Source organism: Mastigoproctus giganteus, chromosome 3, assembly GCF_048544385.1.
Source record: "Mastigoproctus giganteus isolate SK-2022 chromosome 3, ASM4854438v1, whole genome shotgun sequence".
In the NCBI taxonomy this organism is placed as follows: domain Eukaryota; kingdom Metazoa; phylum Arthropoda; class Arachnida; order Uropygi; family Thelyphonidae; genus Mastigoproctus; species Mastigoproctus giganteus.
Genome location: NC_143577.1, coordinates 34137349 through 34164693, shown reverse-complemented (window position 1 = coordinate 34164693; position 27345 = coordinate 34137349). Strand labels below are relative to the sequence as shown.

The window sequence follows — 27345 nt, the reverse complement described above, 5'->3', positions numbered from 1 at the left end:
ACCAATCAGACTACCCATAAAGGCTTTTCGTAGGGTAGTGTATAAATGCAATCGCAGAAAAAAAACATAATTAAATTAATGATTACAAATACACGTTTCTTTTGGATTTCCAATCCCCAGCTTATCCTCTGCAGAAGGTTCAACACCCTTTCTTGTTTCTAACTAAAGAAGAAAATAAAAAGAACTATTTTTTTATGTTTTCAGCAGTTGATATCATGGTAAATGTTTTTTCTATTGAGATCACGATGCGAAGTAATTTTACTGTGGAGCCCGTTGCTCCTTTTATCGACTACTCTTAAATGTACGACTTTAAATGAAGTAACATAAATCAATAAGGGTCTTTACTTCAGGTTTTTATTTTTATCTTAGGAGTTCGCTGTGCCACGGTATTTGTGGCGGACAAGCTGTCAGTTGATATGCTTCGTCTTAATCACTAAGGAAAAGGTGAGACAACCTTTCATAAAGCTTAGAAGGGTGTTCACGGGACGTTAAAAGGTCCATTTAATAGAAGCGGTGTTAGATCGTCAAACCTCTAGTTTTGAGATTTTTTATTTCTTTTGGTGGGCGTGTGTTGTCTTCTAGCTGAACCTTTGTCCTTATTCGATTGCTCTGATCATCCCCATAATTACGTGAAGAATAATTTTTTTTCCAGTCTTTTCATTCCGTTACTATGGAAACCAAAAAGACGTTGGAAATTGGGCTACTCATTTGCAATGTAACTGATACTAATAATTCACTACCGTTTTCTTTGCATCTCTCTCTCGGAGCAATATGGCCTTAGTTGCTAATGCTCCTAAAAACCAAATAACAACAGCGTCTCTCTCCGTTTATGTGAAATGTAAGAGAAGCTAACTTCCATTTTATTCCATATTCGGTTTCCATGACTACCTCGTCTTCAGCATCTCTTTGTCGTTTAACAGCCTTTATTGGTAAATGTCCCTGTCCATAGAATATGTGCAGGCGTTAATTGTCTTTTGGGTGAAATTTCCATTCACAGTACCTTCCATTCTCCCCAATGTTTGCTGAACGAGTTCTCATAGAATTCCAGGAACCCGCCATAAATGATAAAGGAAACAAAACCATCCTCCCCGCTTCTTCTCCCTTTAATCCTTCGAAAGTACCATTTATCACTCGTGAGCTGGAAGATTACAAAAACCTCACGCAAACTTATTTCATTGCAGTACATTTCAAATCCAAAGCTGATTGGTTTTGTGTGAAGAAATCGCTATTTCGGGGATGACATTAAATCTTTAAGCGCCACCACCCACCAGGGCAATTTTTCAATGGTAAGAGTGAACGAATGAATGTCCGGTCATTTTTGATACGACTGGGATGAAGTAAGCGAGTGAATAGCCACAGCATAAATTTATAGAAACAGAAATGATAAGAGAGAAAGGAAAACCATCTAATGGAGTTGCCTACTTGTGTGTGTGTACAATAAAGAGTAATTGAATCTACGAAATATAGAGAAGGTAAATTGAAAAGGCAACGATGGACACTGATGAATATGTTCTCTGATCTTCCAATCAGTGCGACCATTACGGGAATGATGAAAGTTGCTGTTCAAGTCCGATATGGGGTTCTTGAAGACAGTTGAATCACTTAAAACCCCGAATTGTGTTTTATTTATAATTTGATGATGGGAGTGAGGGAGGGATTGCAATTATTGATGATACACGCAAGAGGATCGTAACTTCTTCGGTCTAAAGTCTGTATTACGAATTACAAATTTCGCAGTCTCGATGAGAAATCCGAATTTAGCAATGCACTTGAGTTCAATACGCAAAACATTTTGGTAAACTTTACTTATAGGAGCCGTTGGCTAGCAACGGATTAGTTGCATTGTTTTTTTAGATAATGTGTATACGGTGGCTATGGTCTCGGACCTGGAGTATCGTTTTCAAGCTGGACTTCTTTTTCACCTTACATGTTTTGCCCTGCAGTAGCCAGCAACTGAAGACCATAGACATTGTGTGTGTCGATAAATCTGTCAACTATTTGATTGCCTGTAACGATGCTCTCAATCACAACCATACTTGCCATGAGGTCTCTGATGTCACCTGCCTTACCTAAGTCATTAGAGGTACCTAAGGTATCGCTAATGATTCCACCGATGCACTGCAGCTATTCTTAGAGGTATCATTGGTTAGGATGGAAGGCCTACAAGATACCCAAACGTTGAATTCTGAAATATTTTTGTAGGGTAATGCAGAGAGTGCGGATTAAAAATATCTTGAAAAATATTATTTATTCGTTGCAGGATGAAGCAAAGTTCTATGTGCATCATAGCTGAAATAACGATTCAAGATAGAATTTTGTATTGAAATGTGAAGAGGAAGATTGCTTAACCTTTCTCACTCTCCATCATCCTGACATGGTCTCTACCAATGCTTTGAAGGAAGGAAGTGCTGCTAATCTATGCTAGAAGTGAAAGACCATATTCATCTCGAAAAGATAATTCTGTACGTTTTAAGCAAGCTCTGGATCGAATTCCCAAAAATCCCTAAGACGGTTTCCAAGCGGGTTAAAAACCCCATTTTCAACCCAAAACTTCAACAAGAAAAATTTTAAAAGATTAAGGATACAAGGTTTGCATTAAAAAAAATGCATACCCACTTAATGAGAGTGAACCTGATAGGAGAGTTCAATTTGTGGAAAATTTCCTTCGGATGTTATAAAATAGTGAAATTTTTTCTAATAAAATATTGTAGTCTTAAATAGCAGTTTTCAAGATGAATTGCCCACAGTTATGATTATTGGGTCACAGAGAACCCTAATGCTGAAGCTGGAAAGGGATCAAACTCTCTATCATTGTAAATTCTGTATCGTACAAAGTAAGGCTTTATAATTCTTTATGGACAAAGGTAAGGGAAAAGAGACTGGAAGGCTAAACACACTAGCGCCACCCGGTGATAATGACTAAAACTATAATATTGTTGGCTTCAGCGAAGTTTGAAGTGACAAAAACGAACGTATTTTGAACAAACCTATCGGGGAAAGATTAATCACCACCCGGGCGATTTGCAATGGAAAAATTATTTGGCAATGTTGCAGAACTTGCGAAGTGATGTCGCCTCACTCTTTATCTGTGTAGTACCTTCGCTGAAAACTAAATTATGGAAAGAGAAACGCACCTGAGAAGGGAAATTTACGACTATTTTCAATCGTCATTAAGCAGCAGCGAAGTGTCGGCCGTAACTATTATACGGACTTTATCGTCGTATAGGCCAACTTATGAAAATTTTGTGTCTATGAATGCAGAGGCTCACGGAAGTCGTGCGTGCCGTTACACCTCCCATTAAAATCACTCACCGGTGGCATGCGAGTTTTCCTTAAAAATGTTTACGTTCTCCGCGGGACATGACGAGGTCTATAAATACCATTTTCTGTCGCAGGTTTCGAATAATTAATATTCGACTGTGCAGTAAGTTGTACGGGTTGTAGAACCACTCCGCAGTACCGTGATGGTGTTGGTTAATGGCTTCCCGCACTGCCAGCCAAAAATGAGTATAATTTTTTTTTTTTTTGCTCTTCTTATGGCTGTCACGTTCCGTTCATAAAATGTGTGCTTCTCATGCCGCACTGCACCCTGCAAATCCGTAATTCAATTAAGAGTAATTCTCCCAGACTACCCCAAGTTGTAAAAACATCAGTGAGTTTGTCTGTTCTCTTTCAAGCACCGTACACACTGAAGCAGAGAGAGAGAGAGAGAGAGCTCAGCATCGAAGCTAAAGAAGATAGATAGAAGAAAGAGGGATTAGGAGGAGCAAAATCCGAAAGAGCAGGGATGAGTAGGCAACAAATAAAACTAATTAATCAGAGATTAAGAAATACCTAAAAGATATATGGATAAAGAAGCATGCAGTCGTACATGGTTAGACTGATAAGTATATATACAAATAATGTATTAAGGAAAAAAAAAGAAACACATAAGGTGGTTACCATAGAAACTACGTACTTTCCTCCAGACTTGATGTAGTTATCCCAGCATCTCTTTCAGTCTTACGTGATACGCAGAAAATAACCGTTGGACATTTCATTTAATATCGTCTCAATGGTTTTGGCAGCTGTTTGTCTCGTGTCGAAACGGTCCACAGAGATTTCTCCTTCGGTGTTGGTAACAGGAGTAAGTCATTGGGACAAGATCAGGGATTGCAATGAAAAGAAGGGATTGCACTAAAAGCAAAAGTTAGAGACATGTTTTTCAAGATGTAATATATGTTAACTGCTGATATTTTTCAACATAGCCAGTTTTCTGATAGTCACCTGTCGGTTTTCATCCACAAAAGGATTTTCCATGTTCATCCTTTCTTCCAGTAAAACGGATTTTTGCAATCCATTTCTCTGAAACGATTATCGACCTTCTTTATACTGTGAATCAATGAAAACCAGTTGGCTAGCGATACCTGATCAATGTAAGCCTCTTACAACATCTGAGCTTCTGCTGTATTATTCTTCAGTCACTGGCTAACTGCTTTATTGCGCTTTTACTTAGTGTAATACGAAAGAGTCAGAGTTACTCCTGAGTTGTTGTAGTAGTGGGTTTTAGGAGTATTAGCGATTAAGACCATATTGCTCCGTGTATACTATCTGTAAATTGTGTGTGTTCTCTGGTCGATTTTCTGTTTTTCTGGACGAAAAACCTGTTTCCAGGAGCAAAAAAAAAAAAAAAAAATACATAACATCCACGCCTGAGACCGACTAACTCAGCCACGTTGTGAAAAAGGCCCGTAAAAATTCCTCACCTCATTGACGGGATTCAAAGGTTTTTCCCACCGAGTGTGGGAAGGACGGCGATTCTACCAAGTGTGGACAGTCTTCTACCAAGTGTGGACATTCTACGAGGACAGTCTTGAGTTGCCTCCTGTGGACATATAGTATCCTACAAAAAGTCATGAAAACTCCTCTGATCGAAGAGCATTGTGAATAAATACACAATATGCAAATATTTTGGCCTATAAAGCTGAACAGGCATTAGCCCAATTGGCAAGTGCGTTAAAAAATGAAAGTCTAAAGGTGACACTTCTGGTCTGTCCCCCCTCTATCGATGTACTATGAGACGGCTGGTTACTTCATTTCACCACCAATCCATTTAGAATCATCATTTGGAGCTAAGAGTGACCACCAACAAATCAAAGTGTTTTCATGATACGTAAAGAGATGAGTGTCATAAATTTTCTCGGTAGATTTGCACCCCGCAGACCTTGAATGACAAAATAAATCCACATTTTCAATTGCATGGTGAACCTAGAAGCAGTGAAAGTCGCTCTATACACTTTTTTCAGGCTGATGGTCATGTTTTGGTATGGAGGAAGAATGCTTGCTTCCTGAGTATTGTCCCAACTGTGGAGTCGGCAGCAGGAGGAGGAGGAGTGGTATGTGATAATTCCTATCTGTGTGCTCTATATTGCGAAAAACATTATGAATGCAGACAATGCTTCATGTAAAAAAGAAAATGAACCCATGGTTTGAAGAGAATAACATCAGAACATTGTAGTGGCTAGCGCAGAAATCTATCTCAACCACAGAGCACATCGTTGGAATAAATTGCAACCCAAAACCCCATGTGTCCCATGATCTTTGGCAGAATAAAATAGATAATTTATTAGACACTGATGGATTCGAAAAAGCAATATATATTCTAGGATTGATTAACGCTGCTTATGCTACCGGTGAGCGTGTGCATCCACTTAATTGTAAAGGTCTGTTTATATGTTTTCAGGATTAAAATACTCGACAAAATGACTGAATATCGGATTAAAACACAAATTTCAGAAATGCTTCCTGCAACGTTCGATGGGATTCTGTTGTGCAAAGTATCCACAGTTTTGATACATATCATTCAGTTTTCTCAATTTCAGTTCCTTGGTGGGCTTTGGAAGCTCAGGAAAATGTCAAGGAACCTAAGATATTTGGCAGAATTCAGTGAATCCTTTGAATTATTGGTTGAAATCAAAATATGACAGGGAATGCCTTGGGCATCTACTGCAATCACAGCTCGTTCAGATAATTAATAGAGAGAGAGAGAAAGAAATAGAGAGAGAGAGAGAGATGAGATGCTTGCTAAACAGAATCGTGTCGATCTACTGAACCTGCAAGAATTCCTTAAAATTTCCAGAAGATCGATAAGTAATAGAGTGTCACAAGTGTTTGCTTTCGTTGCCCTCAGATCTGCATTGTGGTCTTTGTAGTAGCGCTCCTTGTAAAGATCATGTTACTATGGAAACAGATGCTTGGTTTCACACGAGGCTGCTTTATATAGTGCTGTACTTAGGGCTTCCAGAAGAAGGCCTGCCTAAGTTTTGACGCCCATCACGCGCTTCGTGTTCTTTACTTCTCTTTAGAACATACCGGTTTTTTGTTTATGGTGCATATTCGTTTGCGTTTCTCCACCAGGTGGCACTCTGAAGCAAAACTGCTAAGTTAGTCTGAAATAATAAACTCTAGAATACAATCTCTTTTTTTCAAAGTACAGTAGTAGAAATTTCTATACCATTTTCTGTTTCTTAATTGATTAGAAAAAAGTTATAAAGACTTTTCTTCTAGCTGAACACAGAGTCTTTTTAGATAAAGGAGACTAAAGAACCCAACCCTGTTATGTGCTGAGAAATGAAATACTATTGAGCTGTCTAGAAGTTTTAGATGTTTTCACTGGTGAATCCTTTGCTGTCAGAATTGTTCCCGTAGGTTGGGATGAAGGAATATCGCGTGGTTCACGAGACTACAGTAAGACAGCCAAGAAAGAAGAAAAGAAAACTGAAGAAAAACAGAGAACAAATTACTTCTAAATTGATCCTTAATAAGATAATATCCGGTCGACTGAATGAAAAGAGACAAAATAAAGAAAACACAGAAAGAGTGACGCGGATTGAAAGAAAGTAGTAATTACGATAAACCAGGTCACCAGAAGAAAATCTTCGCTTGCGAATCTCAGAAGTGTTTGTGGTTTTGTGTATCGGAGAGGTCTTCGGTGTTCTCTCAGTGTCAATTAACGAAGGAAGGAATTCGTTTCAAAAGAAAAATAGTTTCTAACTTGCACTGACCAGCTCTTATGGTTTTTGTTTTTCCCTTCAACTCTCTGTCTCAATCTCTTTTGAAAAGGAGGAATAATCGAAGTACATTGCACTTCTGCGATTGTATTGAGATGCACTTAAGTCTGTTTATAATGGCCCTGATCTTTTTTGTTCTGCAGATGAGGGGAATTTGATACGATATCACCTACAACAGTAGTAACAACACCCTTAAGAGTATCTTACATAGCTAGGAATTTGAAGGATCTTAGATACCTTTGGCATATTATTGATGAGTGGTGATCTACCCCAAGGGCTTTCTTCAAGGATATCTGTAGGGAATAGCGGCATATACCTGAGATCCATTGCCAATGATTTAGAATAAGTAGCAGCATCATTTGTTTTTTTTTTAAAAATCAAAAATATTTCATAGGTATTAGAAATTTCAGTTGTATGTTATAAATCATCTTCGCACCCATACTTCCACTGATCTTTCTGTGAAGATGGTTCTTTTCCAATTTTTTTTTCTTCTTGCAGAAAAAACAAATCGACCATAAAATACACAAATTTTATAGATGTTGCATTCCAACACTTGGTCTTAGCTTTCGATACTGGACTAGAAAAAAAGTCGGTTTTAATCAATCTGTAGAAGATCTGGCTGACATCACTTATCTATGGAAGATATTGAAAAAAAAAAAAAATAGGATAATCATTGAATGGGTTATTTTAATCCCACAGAGAATCCCTTCCCCCTCAAGGACCCTTAACTAGAGTGTAGAAACACACTAGTGGGCGATGCCAGTTGGTGAAAATTAATAGATAATTCGTTCAAGTGATCACACCAGAAAGTTTCACAGTTCCGATATACGATGACCTTTTGTTGCCATAGTAACGAATTCTGCATGTACATATGTCATTCTCTTCATCTCTTGCCATGCAAGCGGATTAAAGCGATTTATCAACAACCACCACTTTCAGACACGTTTTTCATTTCCCCTTTCCATAGGAAGATGGAGGTTGGGGGGACAGAAGAGTGATTTCTCCCAAACCTAATCGCCTTCCTTTTGGTGCCAGTAGGCATATTTAGATAACGTATTAAATAAAAACTCGCCAAAGGAAGTGTTCCTTAACTGCCTCGCTCTCTCTCTCCTCCTCCACCGACACTCCATCACCATAATTGATGAACCAAACAGTGCCGTCCGTGATAGGCGCATTGTGAGATCAATGGGAACGCTGTCAGAGCGTCCGTAATACGTCGAATCTAGACTCTTCGGTACTGGAAAGACAGTGGTTGTGTACAGTCTGTTTTCTGCTAAGACGAATGAGTCGGAGTTGACGGGCGACATGACAGCGTTCCTCGTGACATTGGGTGCTACAACAGGGATAAGCGCTGAAGCCATGTTCAGCTTAAGGTCAGGATCTCATACGAAACGGCTGAGGATTAAACCAGCGCGTGGTTGCTTGCCAGTTGGTTTCTGATAGGAAAACTATGAATATGTTCCCTTTTACTCTTCCACTGCTTCCATCTCCCAAATTCTCTCAGTGTACATAACGCTCACATTTATAAAAACTGCTGGATAAGATTGCGCAGTTGGTCTGCAGAATCCATTACAATGTAATTTATGGCCTGTGTTTAGAAATATAAAATGTTCAGCAGGATCCCTATTTCGATAACATTGTTAAATGCTTCCAATTCTTGATTTCCTGTTATCAGGTCTTTCATGACAGTAGAGTGGGTCCGTTAGGTGAGGTCTTGGTTCGAATTTCGTTGTTGATCACAGGAAATCTTAATGATCTTTTCAATCAAGATTGTAGTTATTCGTTTTCAGAGGAAGGAGTGGGGTTTCCCCCATGGGTTATTCCTGGTTTTTCAGCCAGTGCAAAATCATTCTATGAACACACACACAAACACCGTCACAGATACCATAAAGATCGCTAAGGAACTCTCAAAATTTGAATTTGTTCAGCTAAGCTCTAATTACAAGGGAGAAACCATAAATTGAATTTTTATTTTTTATAAACGTAATTTTATCACCACAATATCCTTATTAATCTTATCATGAGTTAATAGGCGCCATTGTGCCAATGAGGAATAGTTGCTCAAAGTCACTGGGTGGACATTGACCTGTTAGATCAGTCCGTGCATTGATAGCTCATACAGTTCGTGCTGATAAACCTAATCTGAAGGACAAACGTATTAATTTGAATGAAATTCTTTCTCGGACGACACACAAGGGATCATAAATTTAAATTGAAAAAGGATGGCTGTAGGATAGCTTGTGAGAAATTTTTCAGCCAGAGAGTAATTGATTGTTGGAACAAACTTCCATCTAGTATTATGGAAGTGGATAGTTTTAATAAATTTAAAGAAGGATTAGAAAAAAATATTAGAAAGATACGAAAATGAAGGGGATAGTGTTATTTTAATTTTAATTTTATTTTGAATGTTAATGTAAAAGTTTTGGCTTCCAAACATGACGAGCTAATCCTAAAAACTTACCGCATCAATTTTATAAAATAATATGCAATAAAAAATCCTACAAATTAATAGGATGGTATACAAAATAATTTATAGGACTGATTTCTCAGGATTCGTTCTGAAAAGTGATTTGCAGGAGCTAACCTGCAAATCTCTTCTTGTCAAAGTTTCGGACTGCACAATATCAAGGGCGATGTAGAAGTGCACTACCATCTTTCTGGAAAAAATAGTATTGAAGGTGACTAAAATTCAATCTATTAATTGCTTATAGCTATCGCTTTCTTATGCTCTGTAGAGGGGATAGGTTAAAAGTCAACCAAACTACACGTTCATACATAATACTACAGGATTGCGTGCGCATTCAACATGAGGATCTGTGCGAAATTTTTTCATTTCCTTTGGTATTCACCTTCCAAAAAAAGGTCGATCAGAGGGGAGGAAAATTGAGGTGAATATGTGAAGAATGTCCATCTCACAGACAGCGCCCTCAGCAATGTGACGGAATTCTGATCTGTTTTTAGAAAAGCCTCAGATAGATGGAATTTCCTGATTATTCTCACTTCCAATTCATTCAAGGACCCCGTACGGCAACTTCACAGTCTGGTCAGCGACGGGAGGAGGAGAAAGCAGGACAACTGTGTAGTCAACAGCGTGGCATGTGACTTGCGGTACCATTAGAGACTTTTGTTTCCCACAGATGTGCGGATGCGTTGTGCCCAAGTAGACAACGTAGCTCTCACCCATTTCTATTGTACCATTGTTTAGTACTAAAATCTGCCAGAAAAGCATTTTACCGATCTTGTCTTTCATCTTTCCCTGCTACTTCCTGTTTGTCAAAAACCGCAAGGGGGCTATAAGAAGATAAAAAAACAAAACAGGGGTTCTGTGAACACCTCCAGTGATACACTATCTCTTGGTGGAATCTTCTGGGATTCCGTTATTTTACGCTGGAATTTTGTTTAATTTAATTTTATTATTTTACGCTGGAATTTTGTTAATGAATGGAAATCATAGATGGATTTGTGAACTTCATATCGCAATAGGCGAATTTAAATGCAATAGTTTTATGTGCTCTTCTGTGATTGGATTACAGAAGATCGATGGAAAGATATCTAGTAAATTTCAACAGATGGTAAGCTATGTTCAGGCAGCTAAATCTAAGTCATCTCTGTTGGCTCTTTAATGAGAGTTTAGTTTGACTGCTGTTTCAGTTTAGTGGCATGCCAATCGTTTATTAATGGGGATTCGTACAGATCACGTGTTAAGCAAATTTCGTGATGACTAATATCCGACATATTGGCTTACGGACATGATTCTCGAATTTTAATTAGGAGACTGACCCAGCAAGTTATTAACTCCATCTCAATGTTTGACGGCTTATCAGTCAGGCTTTCTTCGTGAGCCCTCTGCTCTTCGATGCTGTCTCTAATCGTCATGAGTTATCAAATTACCATTTGGTAGTTCCCTGTCACACTTGTTGCTTTACATGTGTTATTCTATCTTTCCATTCACTGTCTCTGATCCCGGTTAGTGGTGTGACAGAATTGTTTAAATCTGCTGATTTGAATCAGGTTTATAACTCGAGGAAAATAGGAAGGGGGGTGTGAGAGGGGTGTTAGAGGGGGTTGTAGTGAAACATGACGGTGCCTGTATTATTAATACCGCGCCTGGACAAGGCTTCTGTTGGTGTTGTCGAAGCAACGCGATTACGCTTGGTTCGGTGCATTGATGTAAATTAAATAATTCAGTTGCACTCCAAGTGCTGCATAATTAATTTAGGAGGGCTGTCCCGACAGCCTCTTGTCGAAGGGTATTAGCGACTGGAAAAGGACAAGGGAGACGGTGTTGCGAATGCGCGTGCGAGACGTGTATCGGCTGGTGGACACAATTAATGGTGAAGGTAGGCAGGCGTACCATATGCAGCTGCTGGTAGTGGTGCGGGCTTCGATGTCCTCAGAAGGTAGACAAGGGATGTGTGGAACTGAAAGACGAGAGAGGGGAAGGGAGGGAGAAAGAGAGTTTACAATTTACTACCGCTATATTATTAATTTTCTCCGAGGAATGATTTTCGTTAACCACCCAATTCTCTCTCTCCCTCATTCCAATCAGCATACGTCGTGTTATATAAACACAAATGTGATCACTTGCGCACAATTAACCTTTCTCAAGTGCAAATATTTATTGAATGTACGTTCATTAGGCCTATTTGCTATGCTAGAACTTATCAGTGATCTCTGCCATACAGAAACGTTTATGTTTCAAAGATGGCGTGAGTGTGGTTAATTATTATACCATCAAAGTACCGAATGCAACAATTGGAAGGGATACTGATAGTTCAGTTTAAAAAAGAGCTTGCGTTAATATCCCACCCCATTCCTCACGGCCTTCGGAAATCCCCTGGAGAGAAACATTTGAGCCTCCTATCTATCCCACGCCTATTTGCACAAATATGGAGACCACCATATGTCATTCCAAGTTTGGGTTTGGGTGGTAACAATAACTTTATCGAAATACTGTGGAAAATCACACTGTATTCTTGGATGTCGCAATATTGCCCTCGTGAGTAGCACAGTGGAATTGAATCCAGTCAACGACGCAAGGAATTTTTATGGGCGTTTTTCATAACGTGGCTGAGTTAGTCGGTCTCTGGCGAGGATAGCATGTTTTTTTTTTTCTCTCTCACATAAACGGGTTTTTAGTCCAGCACACAGCAAATATACCACAGAACACACGCAGTTTAGACATTATATACGGCGAATATGGTCTTAGTTTCTGGTACTCCTAAAACTTTCAACAATATAAGTATATTTTCAGAATGTTGTTAAATCGCTTTTTAGTTGACATCTGAGGGCTACTGGACTGCGTGTCGGGCATCCTACGAGCCATTGTTCGTCCGTAAGTGTCCTTTAATGTCCTATAACTCACCCTTCTCTCTATACTTGTGACAATTGGCTCTCGACACGTGGTCATAAAAACATCGTCTCCGTAGTGGCATACATCAATCGGATGCACCCACCACACCACACCCCATCAGTTGAATAATTTGCATACTCTTTCGGATACTTTCATTAACACTAAATGCCGGGCATCAGCTGCAACTCATTTAGCAATGTGCCAAAAATGCGCTCCCTACTATTGAAATTGCACCCATTCACCGTCCCCAACCCTCCACCATTTTTCTAAAATCTCCTACAGTGCTTGCGAGGTGTCGCAATAAAATTTTAATAAATGTCTCCTACGGGTCTCCTTCGACTGAAGGAGAGAGGAATTGATTGTCATTGGAGACGTAAAAATCCTGAAGACTCTCATTAAAACTCATTACACGAGAAGTGCTTAATGGGGAAAATAGTCGACCCTGTCTGTGATTCAGTTGGGGGAGAAGGGGAGAATTGAAAATTGCTAACTGCTAGCTTCTCCAAATTGTTTGTGTCCCTCGAGAGCAATCTTAGCCTGTGCCACATTGATTGATTTTGCTGTTTTCCAGATTTTCATCTGTGCAGTTAGGCTTAAACCCCCCCCTCGACTTCAACCGGGGGAGTTTAATTCTCCCCCCCCACCGGTCGAGAGAAAACAGTAACGATAGGAGCACCATCCTGACCTCAAGTCTCCGCCCCTTCATTTGCTTCATTCGCGAGAGCAGTTCTTCCACGGGTACCTGGCTGACGAACATTTGTCAAAGTAGTGTTCTTTGTGTTTCCGCACGTGTCCGCGTGCCCGCTTAGCGATCCTACGCACTCATTTCTCAGCGGATCTACCACCGTAACTGATTCAAGCATGAATCATAGCCTTTCCCCTACCACCTCCGTGGGTCTCTGGAGAGGGATACCGTTCGCCTGTTGCAGCTGAGACCAGTGGAGTGTATGTGTGTGTATCGAGGGGGAAATGAGGGGGAGGAAACGTCTGTCTTCTCCCCACTCTTCTTTCCTTCCCCCACTTAATTCATTGCCCGGACAACTGTTGCCCATATGTTCCGCGGATATCCTGCCTTCGATGCCTGCTTACTGTTTGCTGCCTATTGTCGTGTCTGGTGTGGCTACGATATGGGAGCCATTTTAATACAAGCTCTGGACAGCTATATGGTCACTCTGGAGTATCGAAATTACCGCGTTGCTGCTGCTAATATCCCTTTCTCGCTGTTTAGTTGGTCATAAATGATACCTCAAGTGCTATTATGTCTCAGTACAAAGCGGTCACACATTATTTTCGCAGACAGGAAGAAAATCAAATGCGAGTTAATGGTGAAATAGGGATGCTCTGCTAAAAACATTCATCAGCTTTTCGAGAGAGGTTTAACAGTGGAAAAGAATATTACCAGGGCCTTAGCAATTGACTCTTAAAGCGTTTCAGTACTGCAGAAAATTCAGAATATTTTTTTAGAATACTGAAATATTCTAAACCAGTATTTTATCTATTAAAATATTTTAACTTATTTAAATATTTTAAATAAAATAAATTAAACTACGAAGCGTGTGAGCAATGTGAGAATATCTTTGTTAAAGCATTCCAGTTTGCATAAATCATACTACGCCTTATATAATCCTACTTTGCACCGCTTTTTCTCGGTTACACTTGAAGAAGGTTTGTAATAAAACCCAAAACGTCAGAGCAGTAATACTTTCGAAACCAAACCCAAATAATCACAGCTTAAGTCGTTTCACAATCAGCTCCAAGGCAGCTAAGGCCAAGTGGAGTCGATATTAATGTCTGCGGGTTGTGTTTGTTTTGAAAAAAATTGTGTATGTTTGTACTCTCTTTCTCTGGATGTTAAAAGACTAGTTTCTGGGAGAAAACTGATGCAACCCTCTACAATGATTATAACTGAAGAACAGTACAGGTTGTAATAGCCGTGCTGCAGATAGGGCCACTAATAAGATGTACGTGAGCTTTATTAACGTTAATGCAGAATCATTATGATTTTGCACTAAACCTTAATGTTAATAATAAAGCTGGTGATGCATTAATTATGTTAATGATCTAGCCAAGAAAAGCGATCTAAGTTTATCATAAATGTACCAAACGTTTCATGTCGAGTCTTCCACGAGTTCAATCCTACCACGACTTCAGTATTATACAGAACCAACAGTAGTTCCCTAAATAGTATATTACCATTTATTTGTAACGCATCCCCTTAACTAGGGGTCATTTCAAAGATTGCTGTTCCTTTATTAGTGGCCAACTAGGCACCCATCAGTACAGAACTTACAATCGAAAAAATAAAATATCAAAATATTAGGTATTCCAAAAGGCATGGCCGTTTATACTCAAGTAGTTGAGCGCTAATGACTTCGTATAGGTCCTGGTACTGTGACTTATATCATGCCATCTGTGCACTACTTTTCATACTTGCATCTGAAGAAGACCTTGAATTAAACCCGAAAAGGTAGAAACCACGCGTTTTAAAAGCAACTGTTTATAAAGTATTTCCCATTTCCAATGTTTTGAAGTAGTCTGGCATTATGGTGACTGCTAAAGAAGACATTCGGCGAGGGATCAAACACTAAAGTGACATTCCTGTTTCCCTTGGAGATTCTTTGAGAGACAGAAAATGCAAGATGCTCTATTTGATAAACATGTTTCTCGTTTTTGTTATTGTAGGAGATGCGGGGTAGGAAGTGGGGATACGACTTGATTCTTGGGATTTCACCCTTGCATGGATAGGAGCAGTTGTGTCCTACCTTCCGGCCAAAGGCGCATCTTCCTGTTTATCGTCTTTGTTTGACTGCGAAGCGCACACCGGGGATGAAAAACACAATTGTTTCTCTTCTGTTTACTCTGTGACAGAATGATTTATATGAGTCTCCAAGTTGGTTGCTAGTAGCAACCACAATTCCCAGACAACGAAATAGCACATGTGCAGGATTAACGCGTGCTCCCCACTGAAAGACAAGCAGCTATGTAGTGGCAAGAATGAGTAATTATCAACTTTTCCACAGTGCTTTATAAATGTCCTTTCTGCTTTTGTCTCTTCAAACTGGTTGCACAAGCAACCTGCAGCATCCATCATTTGATGTATATAAAAGTCGACGAAGCTTAGAAATGTTTTGGGTTGTTATGCACAAGGATTAATGGGCTTTAAGTTGTTTTGTTCCGGATTCGTTTGCATAGGAGTTGTGAGGTCCAGTATCCTCCACCTGGTGGGAATACCAGCCTTTCCTACCATCAGTCACGATTTTAATTCTTAAATTCCTGTTTCGTAATTAGTTTTTCGTTTGGAGTAGTTCACATATATACAACTACATTATCTCCACTTGCCTCTTCTGAAATTTCAACCACCATAATCTATTCCAGTAGTAGTCAACGTGTTTTTCTTGCCACCGCTGCAAAGTAATTAAAAACACCCTCTGATATTTATTTTTTATTAACTTCGCGATTCTCTCTTTCTCAAAAGGAGCCGTATTTGCAAGGGCAGTTGTGCCAAAGTTTACTACCACTGATCTAACTAATGATATTATTCTAATGCATAATATAGAAATGGTGTGTTCACCCTTTCTGTTTTTTCAAATCCACTCTCCTCGTCTCATTAAAGGGAAGCCAGTATTACATTTCAGGATATAAAACTGAGCGCGCCTTAACGCTACCCTAGCGATAATTATTTTCGGTACTTTTATATCACACGTATTTCCTGGAATCCGTTGAAGAACCCATGTGCTTTTATTTTGATATCACTAATTAGGAGGCCCCTCCCGTTTTGAAAACTTTCTTGGTAATGCTTATTTTGCATTCACTCTCTCTGTGACTTTCATCCATCATATTTTTTTCTTTTTAGATTTCGGATTCAGAAGGAACATCGTAAAAAGCATCTAATTACATTTTAATGAGCAAAGATAATTTCAATTGTACAAACTGGCAGAAATTAATCCATAACGCGTAACTTACCGTTTGCTCGTCAGACGGCGCCACTTAAATTATTCATAACCAGAGGCCTTAAAGAGAGAGGTGGAGGATCGGTACCAGTTACACCCAAGAACAATAAGTGAGCGTACGAAAGATGACATCGTTTATTCGATTTTCTGTCTTGGAAGATTTCCCCTTACTTCTTACGTACAAACAACACCACATTGCTTATCATTGGGATTTCTAAAGCAAATCCATCTTTGAGGTTCGAATGTTGTTACAGGCGTGAGTGTTTCCATTTTATATCTTTTGACATCTCTTCTCTTCTTTTTTTGTGTCTAAGTGGTCGTTTTGTTGTCAAAATTCCATTTGTAATAGACGGAGAGACGGGAGAGAAACAAAATGTGCATTATCGGGAAGAGGAAAAAATCATGATGACTTCAAATTACCCTTTGCGTTGGTCGTTTTTCTTGTTTCCTCCCAATTTTTTTTTTCCCTTTGGATTTAGAGATAAATATATCGCTCTACAAATTTTTATACAGCCCTTGTATGAATTTATACTTCTGTTGTTGGAAATAACAAAAGAGATTAATAATAATCTGGTTGCTGGGCAACCGAACAGGATCATACATATATAGATGCGCCTTAGCCCTTTGTATATTATCAGGACGGCTTATTAATCGCGATTAATAGTTAAATTTTACTTTATGATGAAATGCTGTAATTTTATTAATGATTTTATTAATATTTAAAATTTATTAATTATATTTTATTTTATTATTTCATTAATATAATTTTTATCACAGCATTCTTTTAATTTCTAGACAAACTCGTGTGTTTCTATGTTTCTCTTCAAATTGGAGAGAGAAACTTCATTTCTCTCTCCCTCTCTCTCTCTTCGCTTCGATGTACGATTTGATTACTGCGTCCTCTCTGCTGTAATGCACAGACGACTCGCGCACATTGCTTGCATGCTTCTGTGTTTAACCGGCTATAATTTAGCCACCATTTCGGACACATGGAAATTGCGTGCTTTCCGAAATGCCATACCTATTAACCACCAGTAAGCCTTGTACTGAGGGGTTGGCTGGTTGGTGTGGCTGTAATTCCTGTAATTCCTCCCCCATTTTCTATCCTCCTTCTGCCTCCCCCTCCTCTCCACTGCTCAGTTGAGCAGTGCGTAGCTACAGAAGAATTGTCGCAGATTGAACGTAGTTTGAGGCTAATGCATCACCTTCTCTTCTTCGGTCGTACGGAGGATCATCGTATTGGCATTCCAGCTGATTGAATGTCGCCGAGAAACAACAGACCAGCCTGTTAGACGTGCACGAGGGAGGGAGGGAATTATAACTTAGGGGGGTTTCTATGTCTGGATGATTTATGTGGAGAAAATTTTCACCCGGTGAATTGCTTCGGAGAAGTTGGCCATGTCGCTGAACTCTGTCTTTCTTCCTCCCTCGCCAGACAGCACATCTACCCTCCATCCATTCATCCCGCCACCTTATTTTCTTCTTCTTCTTCCGCGCCAAGGCGGTCATGATATACCTAATGCTCGTGGCAACTGATGCTTTCCCACATCACCTCCCTTTTCTTATCTATCCTGTACCTTAGCTGTGATTCGTTTTCCTTCTCAGACCAAACAGCGGGCATATGCGGTTGAATGCAGTGCCGGACAGCGACGAGATTTCAGAAGAGAAGAGTGGGATGGGTAGAAAGCGGCGGGGGATTTAGGGGGGGGGTTAACGGTTTGGGCACTGACATGCAATCCGACAATTATTCTCCGTAGTTGTTTCTCCACAGCAGATGTTTCGTTCCCATCATCCACCTCCTCTTTTGTACCATCCAGATCTCAACAAAATGATTAAGCTGTTCCTCTTCGTAGAATGTAAAATTATTACTTTAGGGGATGCTTCTTACTCTGGGGATATCACTACAGTTGCATGGAGTGTTCTTTTTGTTTATTATTTTTGTCTTAATGTGTTCTCTAAGAGGCCATAATGCATGCACGAGAGTACCCACCCACCCCGAGATGGACCGAACATATATAAAAGTATGATGTTTCTTTGAAAAGTTTTCTGCATGGTTTTCTCTCATCTTTCTGTGAGAATAAGAATCCAGCGTGGTTAATGACTAATGATCAGCTTACCCTTTTTCGGATGAAGATGATTATAGACCCTGTCGAATGCGTTGTTACAATAGCTGAAGTAATTTTAAATATTCGTTTTAAGTTCTCTCTGAGTTATATTAATATTTGAGAAGAAATATTTAATTTTACATAATTAAAATAATTAAATAAATAAAAAAGATCACTTTTATATCTCCAGATGTTTCTGTCTTTATGCAGATTGATTTAGAATTGTACGTCATTAATTCTACAGTGGACTCCTGACAACAAATGGAATTCAGAATGTTCTTTGGTGAATTTATTTCGAAAACGGCTTAGGTTTTAAGAAAATCTGTGTTAAAATTACTTGATGTCACTTTGGGTATCAGAGAAATGGATGCAGAACGACATAATTACACCAGAATACAGTAAATAAGTTAAAACACACGCATGACATAGCCGAAGTGATGACATGCCTGTTGATCTACAGGATTCCGCTTCTCATATTTTGTCTATATGAAGATGGCGCACGTTTCTCTAGATTCGAAAATAGTACGGATTTCAGTGACATCCAGCCATCATGTAATGACATAATGGAGCTGCAACCAAATTGAATTAACATAATTAAAAAGGTACTTTTAGGGGGAAAAGTTGGCATTAAGGTTTGAAGATTCGGTTCTTGTCTTAACTTTAGTTATTATTATTTTTTTCTCATTTGGTGCCTCCTGTGCAGTATTTCATTAAGAATAATAATTGTATTATCACAGAGCTCGAGTTTTTTTTTCAGATACTGGAAATGACGTCAGAAGTATTTAATATAACATTTATTAAAAACTACACTGTTTTCGAAAACAAACAAACAAAAATCCTTGAACACATTTTTGGTTTCTTTTGTTGCCTGGAATCCATTGCAGAATTTATGACACGCAATTCTGACTCACCAATATTTCATAATTCTGAATAATGGATATTTCATAACTGTGGAATTTTAGCAATTTCAAATTTTGGGAGTTTTTTTTCAATACGTCAGTGGGTTTATATAAATAAAAGTTCCACTCGAGTGATGTTTCAAGCGCAGATATTTACGAACTGGATTGTTTGTCGTCGTAATTGGATGACCCAGAGGGGATAATGATGTTGACACACGGGTTGGCATGTTCTGTCTATCTTGCACTTTTCTCCTTCCGGGTCACTTGGGAGTTTGAAGTAATCACCCACCAGATCTTTTGTTTTGCATCTTTTGTGCTTCCTCAATCCAAAATTCCTCAGCATTCATCACTAACTTCTTCCATCATTGTCATCACAATAAGTGCGTGACGTCAGGAGTCAAAGTGCGCGTCCAACCGAATAACGCTGACTATCCAGCTCTTTGATGGGACTGTACACCACACGTACACAAGACAGCGTTTATTTCTGCGTTAATTAGAAATGCCAGGAAGTCTCTGATCGCTAAGAAGACGTTCCTCTCCAACAGTGAAGCCTTTCTGATGACGTAATGTAAAACCATTGTGCACGTGATGTCGTTTTGTGTGCGCGTGTGTGTGTTCTTGTAGAACGAGCTTGTTAGAATCGGATTTGTAACAACTATTCACAGTGGTTGTAGAAGAGCGATGGCGCTTCCAAGAGGTACGTGGGGGGACAAAAACATCTTTACACACGGTTACATCAACACGAAGGGGCCCCCACTGCTTGTTTTAATGATGTGGCGTTAAGATAATTAGCGTTTTAAAAAGCCACGCAACGAACAAACCCTTCTTTTCGAAATCGCTAGGCTTTTCTCCTCTTGTGGAATACTTGCTGACGAGTCGATTTTGACACTTCACTGTTTCTAGTGTTGGTTTTGCTTCTTTCGTTCTTTTAAAGCGACATTAACTGACACGCGCGAGATAAATTGTATTCAGAAAAAAAACCCCTTCTTTTCAAAGATACCAGGACTTATTTATCGCAGTTGTACTGGTCCTGATTAACCTAACGATGGAATGTGAGCAAATAAAGAAACGAATGGCGTCTTGGATCGCGCTAGACATTTCTTAAAACTATTACTCTTCTATGGGTTGTATTGATAACAACACGCCTTTAATTAGAGTTCGGAATAATAATTATAATAAAAAACTGGTATTGACGTTTCGCTTTTATCAAAACCTTTCTTAGATCTAAATATGGTTTGCCATGAAACTAACTCAAGTATTCTAAAACTTCTTGTCAGTTGAGAGACAAAGTTGCACGTTTTTAGGCAGTGCTCATAATCATATAATAAACATTTAACTGGAAAAAATGTGATTTTTCAGTTTCTGAAACCAATTTCTGTCTTTATTTATTAATAGGTGATTGCGAAAGCCCTCTTGGGATGGAATCTGGAATCATAAAAGATGAAGATATCACCGCCAGCTCATCTTACAACGTGGGTAGCGTTGGTCCTCCAAGTGCAAGGTAAGTCGTATATAATTCTATTCTGTTCTTCTTTTCTTGAAAGTATGTTTAACTAATTTATATGGAGATATTTTTATTAATTCCGTTCACAAAACCGGATTAAATTAACTTTGTACTAGATAAACTAGTCATTGCGGGTAGTATATTAGTTATAATCGCCGTCTACCCATCGGGTAGAAAAGGCCTGGGTTTTATTTCTAATGCTATTAGATATTTATGGCTCTATTTTCACAATGTGGCTAAGTTAGTTGGTCTCAAACGAGGACTGTGTAGTTTTTCTCCCGGAGACTCGGATTTTTCATCCAGCGAACAGCAGACATATCCGGACCGAAGAATGCATTCGCTTACAGATATTATATACTGATGCCTAGTAGCCTTAGTTGCCTTGGCGCTTAACGCACACGTGTCTAAATAGAATAAAACCAGAAAATACAATATATATATGATTCATATGGATAAAAATTAGTCTTCATTAAATCTCTTCTACCACAGAACAATCTTAACATAATTTTGGTCTAACATTTGTGTGTAGTTGCATGTTTTTCTACCTTGTAACCTTTGTAGAACTGTGGAAGGAAATATAAAAGAAAGATTATCTTCCGAGATATACCAAAAATTAATGGATAGCTTACATCTTTCACGCTTGCGTGCTGTAAAGTATTTTATCCCGAATTTAATTGAGCTTTTGCTATCCACCTACACCTGCTTTCCACGCAGGTCTCCCCCGTCATTCCACCCCCTCTCAATTTATTATTAGAGACGAACTACTTGAGACACCTTCTAGAGAAATGATTCCTTTGGATGAAACCCGTAATGAGAGTTTATCCCTGTGTATTATGGTCAAACACATTTCCAGGTTTTTAGGCGCAGATGATAAATTGTGCAAGTGAAGCAGCGATTCCCATCTGCTAGGATATTTCAAGGGAGGAGGAAGAGGAGGAGGAGTGCCCCTTTTCTACCGATGCCATTGTCCCTACGACAGGCTTGAGTGATGAGTTCCCAATGGGCCACTATAACAATGCTTTTTTCCAATAAGGCACCAGGCGAATTGCCCCTGATGGTAATTCTCAGCAATGCCACAGGTTATCTCTTACGTACCGCTACAAAACAAGTCTCGACAGCACCACATGGTTTCCCCACTGACGTGGCTACGAATTTTTCAAGGCGATAATATACGCTGGATTTGCCCCTCTTTCTATTGTACACAGCTCCTGTTGAAAGCAGTCTAGAAAATAGTTACCACCGGCCTGGTGATGAATTGTTGCAGGATTAGGCGTAAAATCATTCCATGTTTGAGGAAATCGATGTGCATCCACAAGACCGTTTATCTCCTAGTCACTTTGTATCGTTCGGATATAAAATTTGTGGTTGACAGCTACACAATAGACGAACGCCACGATATGAATATATTTATCCATTCCGTTAGCCAATTCCTGGCCAAGCGAACGGTAACAATAGTCTCGTGCCTCATGGCCACACTATATGTTTTATTACAGAGGAGGAGGATGCATTTGCTAGCGATTCATCATTCCCTTTGCGAAATTTTTTCTCGACAGCTTGTTTTCTTCATTCCACGCAAGTTTAATGAAAGATTTAAAAACAGGTGTTCGTGCTTAGAGTTCAACTCTAAAGGAATTGAGTAGAACTTGCTTTCTTAGTGGGTATGAATACATGAATGCTCAGAGTGGGTATGTAGACAGTTTTGTTGAATAAGGGTCTTTCGCTTTCCTTTTTGTTGCAGAGAGGATCATCGTTTGAAAGGCGCATTTCTATGTCCCGTATTCTCTAAAGAATCCCATTAAAGGGGGATTTGGATGATACCTTAATCGCTCCACTACGAGAACATTTTCTCGTAGTGTAGCGATTAAGGGATGACATCCCCTTCGTAATAGAGAGTGGCTAGTATAGCCACTCTTCGTGTCATGGAATATTAATTTTATCTTATTCTTGGACCACCCCCACAAAGACATATAGAGTAAGGTGATAGATTGGTCCTGGGAGAAAGTTGGACACCCTTACCGAGAACCCGACTCCGAATCTATGTGCCAATCACGCGGTCTCCCAAGTAACAAGAAAGTGTCAGCGAACTTGAAGGACAGCAGCTCCTGTTCTTGACGGCTGCGTTCTAAGGGGAGGGCGGTGTCTTCTTGTGGTAGCTAAGAAAGATCAGGCCACTTGGCGTTGGAAATGGCACCCGTCTGTGATAAAAGAGGTGACAGCTCGATACGCAACGCCGATAAGGTGATGGGGTATAAATAGTGTCATAATTAGTCGAAGTAAGAGCGTTAAAGATGCCTTGCAGGGGTCGTAAAAAATCACAAAGAAGCCGAAGGAGTTCATAGCGGTCGGCTTTGTTCTCTCCGAGTTGAAGATTTTTTAACTTTCAAGTAAACACAGAACGCTTTGGGTGTTTTTGCTTACAGGAACAAGATATCTGCGTAAAATTTGCTCTGTAGGTTCTCTTCACTACCTCCTCCTCTTTACTTGCGTTGTCCAAGAACAACCACGTGGAAATTCCACCTGTCAATTTTGATCATGGTTTCTACGTACCAAAGAAACTGTCAACAAAGTTTGAGAATAAATTTTTCCCAGAATTTATATATATTTTTTAAATTTTAATTAGCGAGGTATATTCTATCAGAGCTGTCCGTCTGTTAAAAGAAGTAATACAAGATCGAAGAAAATTGTAAGAATTGAAGAAATTAACTCAGTCCTGTCTTATATCGCGCAAAGAGGATTCTTGTGCTCCTATGGTTATCTTCAACGACACTCAGGTTTCTAGGCAAGATCATATATCTCTGTTGGGGATTACATTCAAATATTTTCCAACTTCAAACTCACAGAACAAACTTTTCTTCGCAATTTATTCCTTAAACTTCCATTTTCTGGAATAACCTCCCTTCACACATTTCTTGAAATTTACAATCTACAGAAACGCAAGTCTAATGTCAACGAGTATCTTATTTCATCTTCTCAATCTTTAATCCACGTACGGTACTAAGTACTGTAAGTTCTAATAATTTTGGTGTTTGGGATTTTCATAAAAAAAACGATAAACGTTAAGATGCAAAAAAGATAAGACATTTTTCAACCTAGAACAAAATAACATTGAAGCAGTTAATATGAAGCAATTTTTTAAAATGGCTAATCAAAATAAGAAGTGGTCAAGGATCGTTAACTCAAGCATAATCACAGGATTGACAAGCTTAAAATAATTAAAGGTCGATATTTTATGGTATAAAATCTAAGAATAAAAATTGACTTGCTACTCCAAGAATACTGAAAAGGTTGTCAAACTAAAGATAAACTTAGAAAAGCTAATGGAAGGATTATTGCAAGGATAATTTTAGAATTGTTGCTCTAGGAATAAAGAAAGGGTTGTAAAACTAAGGGTTTAACCTAAAAATAACTTAGGAATGTTAAACTAAAGATTTTCTTAAGGACAGTTCAAGGAATGCCAATTTAAGGACAATTCTGGCTACACTACTAGAAACTTATTTAAGGCTATGGTAAAAATTGAAACTGTCTGTCAGGAATTGGCTTCGCCCGAACGAGACAGCAAACCAGTTGACTGATGTCCCAATGTTTTCTTACACAGAAAATTGAGTATTTCTTTCAGTTAATTCGCATCTTACAGTGGGTGCTTTGCTAGAATTGGCTTCTTCTATAAATGGACTTTCTAGTTAACGTCTATAAAGAATTAAGGGAGCGAACGCCCTGTGATTGATGGGTGGGCCTTATTGAAACGACAGGGCCCTCACTTCCTTGTTGTCTTTATATTTTTTACGCGCACTGCAATGAAATCGTTCATTAACTCTATGGGCTGTACATAAATTGCGTGACGCTTTTTTGGACTATTTATAGTTACTTCCCGTCCCTCGACAAATCAAGGACATGATTCATTTCCCCACATCTTCTTGTCCACGTGCGCCGTCTCTTTCACCTTTCTTTTCTCCGCCCTTCGTTTCTTTATAACACGAGACTTAGCGCTTAATGTCGCGATGAGTCGATCCTCCTGCATCCCCTTGCCCACGGGTTCAGGTTTTTTTGTTGAGGTTCATTATGGAGTTTTAATGTAATGTTTCAGTTATACTTGTGGGTGGGCTTTTCTCATGAGTCTGATGTATGCTTTTGGACACTCACCCACCCGTGCTTCGTTAAACACAACCTTGCTATGTAATGGAAATACTCAGTGACAGGGTTATTAGGATCACATGATTCATCAGCGATATAATGGGAATGCGTAGGGCAGGGTTATTAATACTTTGATGCAATTCCTTCTATAATACCTGACTTTTCTTAACGTAATATTTCAATTACAGGCTAAACAGAGAGCTGAATGGAGGAGCCTGGTGTCCGAAGCAGCAGATCTCCAAGGATATCCACGAATATTTAGAGATCCAACTAAATTCCGTACATGTGATAACCGAAGTGGCTACCCAAGGGAGGTTCGGGAATGGGCAAGGTCAAGAATACGCAGAAGAATACCTCATAGAGTATTGGAGGCCAGGTTTATCGAGATGGGTGCATTTCCAGAACAGATGGGGCCAAGAGGTAAGGGACATTTTTCTGTTATTTTTATTTATTTATTTTTATTTCTTGGAGATGGAGATCCAGTTTCTTCAACGTAAAAAAGTTAGACACTCGAAAAGCCTCTTAAACTGGATTCCGAAGTTCAGTTTTTAAATTTTCAGATGCTAAATGATGGGCGAATTGTTAATCTTTTGTTGTAGGCTTTATGCTGCCTGCTCTGGACTCTAGTTTAAGTTTCATGTTACTGTCTTCTAACCCTCCCCCCATCCTTGCAGGAGTTCGAAGTGAAGGAAAAAAAAAGAACACTTCTAAAAGAACGAGCTAGTTGGAAGCAAGCAAAGATAGGGAAGCCTACTTTCCAAAGCCCGACGGGAACTGCTTCATAACAACAGCAGCGCGTGCGTCGCATACCTTGCTCCGAACGCGGCCGTGTCGCCTTCCGTCCTTCGACGCGTCGAAGATACTTGCATGACTCCTGACGGAGTCCGTTTTCACTTTATTAGCCGGAGTTGCTTCAGCTGTTGGGTCTCTGAGTTCATTAAAAGCAGTCTCTGTAATGAAGGCTTGCAGGGAATTTTTTGAGTCGTTTTCTTACAGCCCACCTCCCACGCATCTCTAAGACTGAATTTCCTTCTCGAAATCGCAGACCTGTGCTGGAGTTTTACTTGGAGACGACACATGACAAAACTTATTTTTTTCATCGACTCATCCCTCCCTCCCCAACGTACGGAACACAACCCCTACAGTCCTCATCCCCAACTGCAGTACATAACTTAAAACTCACCATACTCCTTTTTCCCTAAGGGATGGGTGAGGGGTTAGCTCCGTGGAGGCATTACTTTCTAGTGGAATTCATCGCATCTCCTACCCTTGAGCAGTATTCGAGCGAGGGGGAGGGGAGAGGAGAGGGTTGGAAGAGAGAGAGAGAGAGGCGGACAGACAGTACTTACATTTCTTGAAAAACAAGCTCCCGTACCTCGGGCTTCAGGTAAGAGTCAATAAAATCCCACTACGAGGGCCTCTCTGCTTCTCTCGACTTTTCAATAAAGAGAGAGCCTTATTGGTGCAGCTTAGCTTCTCTTGTATGTGTATTTTCCACTTCAGCGAATTCCTTTCATCACCAGGCTCTATAATGCAGATGAGATGCACGAATGTTTGTCGGCTCGCTAGGAATTAGAAGCTCAATCTAATCTGGATGACACACTCACTAATAAAAATCCTGGTTGCAATTAAGAAAGGCATTTACAAGAGGCACGAAAAAAGGAAAAAAAAAAACGTTTATTTGTAAAAAGAGTTCATTTGTTGCAAGTTGTAGGATTATGACATTTTGCCAGAACTTTTAAATAAAAGTAAATGGAAGGAAAGAGCGAGAGAAAGAGTTAACAGAATAGCGTTGTGTGAAGAATGGAGGATGGTTAGTAAGAAAGAGAGCATCGACCAAGCAGAAAGGAGCGATTGATAGAGAACAGATGTATTTGTTTGTAGTAGTGCGTGTTTGGCCTTTGAGTTTTATCATGCTTCTTAAGCCTAATAATAAAACAAACAAACAAAAAACGCCTGAGTACCCTCACGATCAGCTTTCATAGCTGGAAATCAGGAAAGATAAATGGGTAGATTGCCTATGATCTTTGATAATCTTTTAAAATTTTTGATAATCTTTGATAAACAGATTGCGACTCTTTCAATTTTTGGCTTTTCTATAGAGTTTGCGCGAGAACTGTTGGATTTGTGGTTTTCATAACGCATTAATCCTATCAGATTGTTCATCTTCAACAGCTCTGTGTATGTGTGTTTCTGTTCGAATTGGCTGTGGGAGAAGACCTACAGCACCCACTTATCAGCGGACACACAAGCCCCCCGAGGTGTTATAGGTACGAGAAGTGGAAGAATCCGCACTCGGGTACCACACGAAACTAGGCTTGCCTTATGAAGCCCTGGGTGGGAAGAACACACTT

At 39.4% G+C, this 27345-nt stretch overlaps 1 protein-coding gene across 5 annotated transcripts in view; it reads left to right on the top strand.

Moving 5' to 3' along the window:
- Positions 1-27345, top strand: part of Ddr (discoidin domain-containing receptor 2) — a 496805-nt gene that overhangs the window by 398419 nt on the left and 71041 nt on the right. For all 5 annotated transcript variants that reach the window (XM_090369236.1, XM_090369238.1, XM_090369235.1 and 2 more), the window contains 2 exons: positions 20752-20857; positions 25180-25411. In XM_090369236.1, the coding sequence (XP_090225362.1) occupies positions 20752-20857; positions 25180-25411 (338 nt within the window). The remainder of the gene's footprint in view (positions 1-20751; positions 20858-25179; positions 25412-27345) is intronic.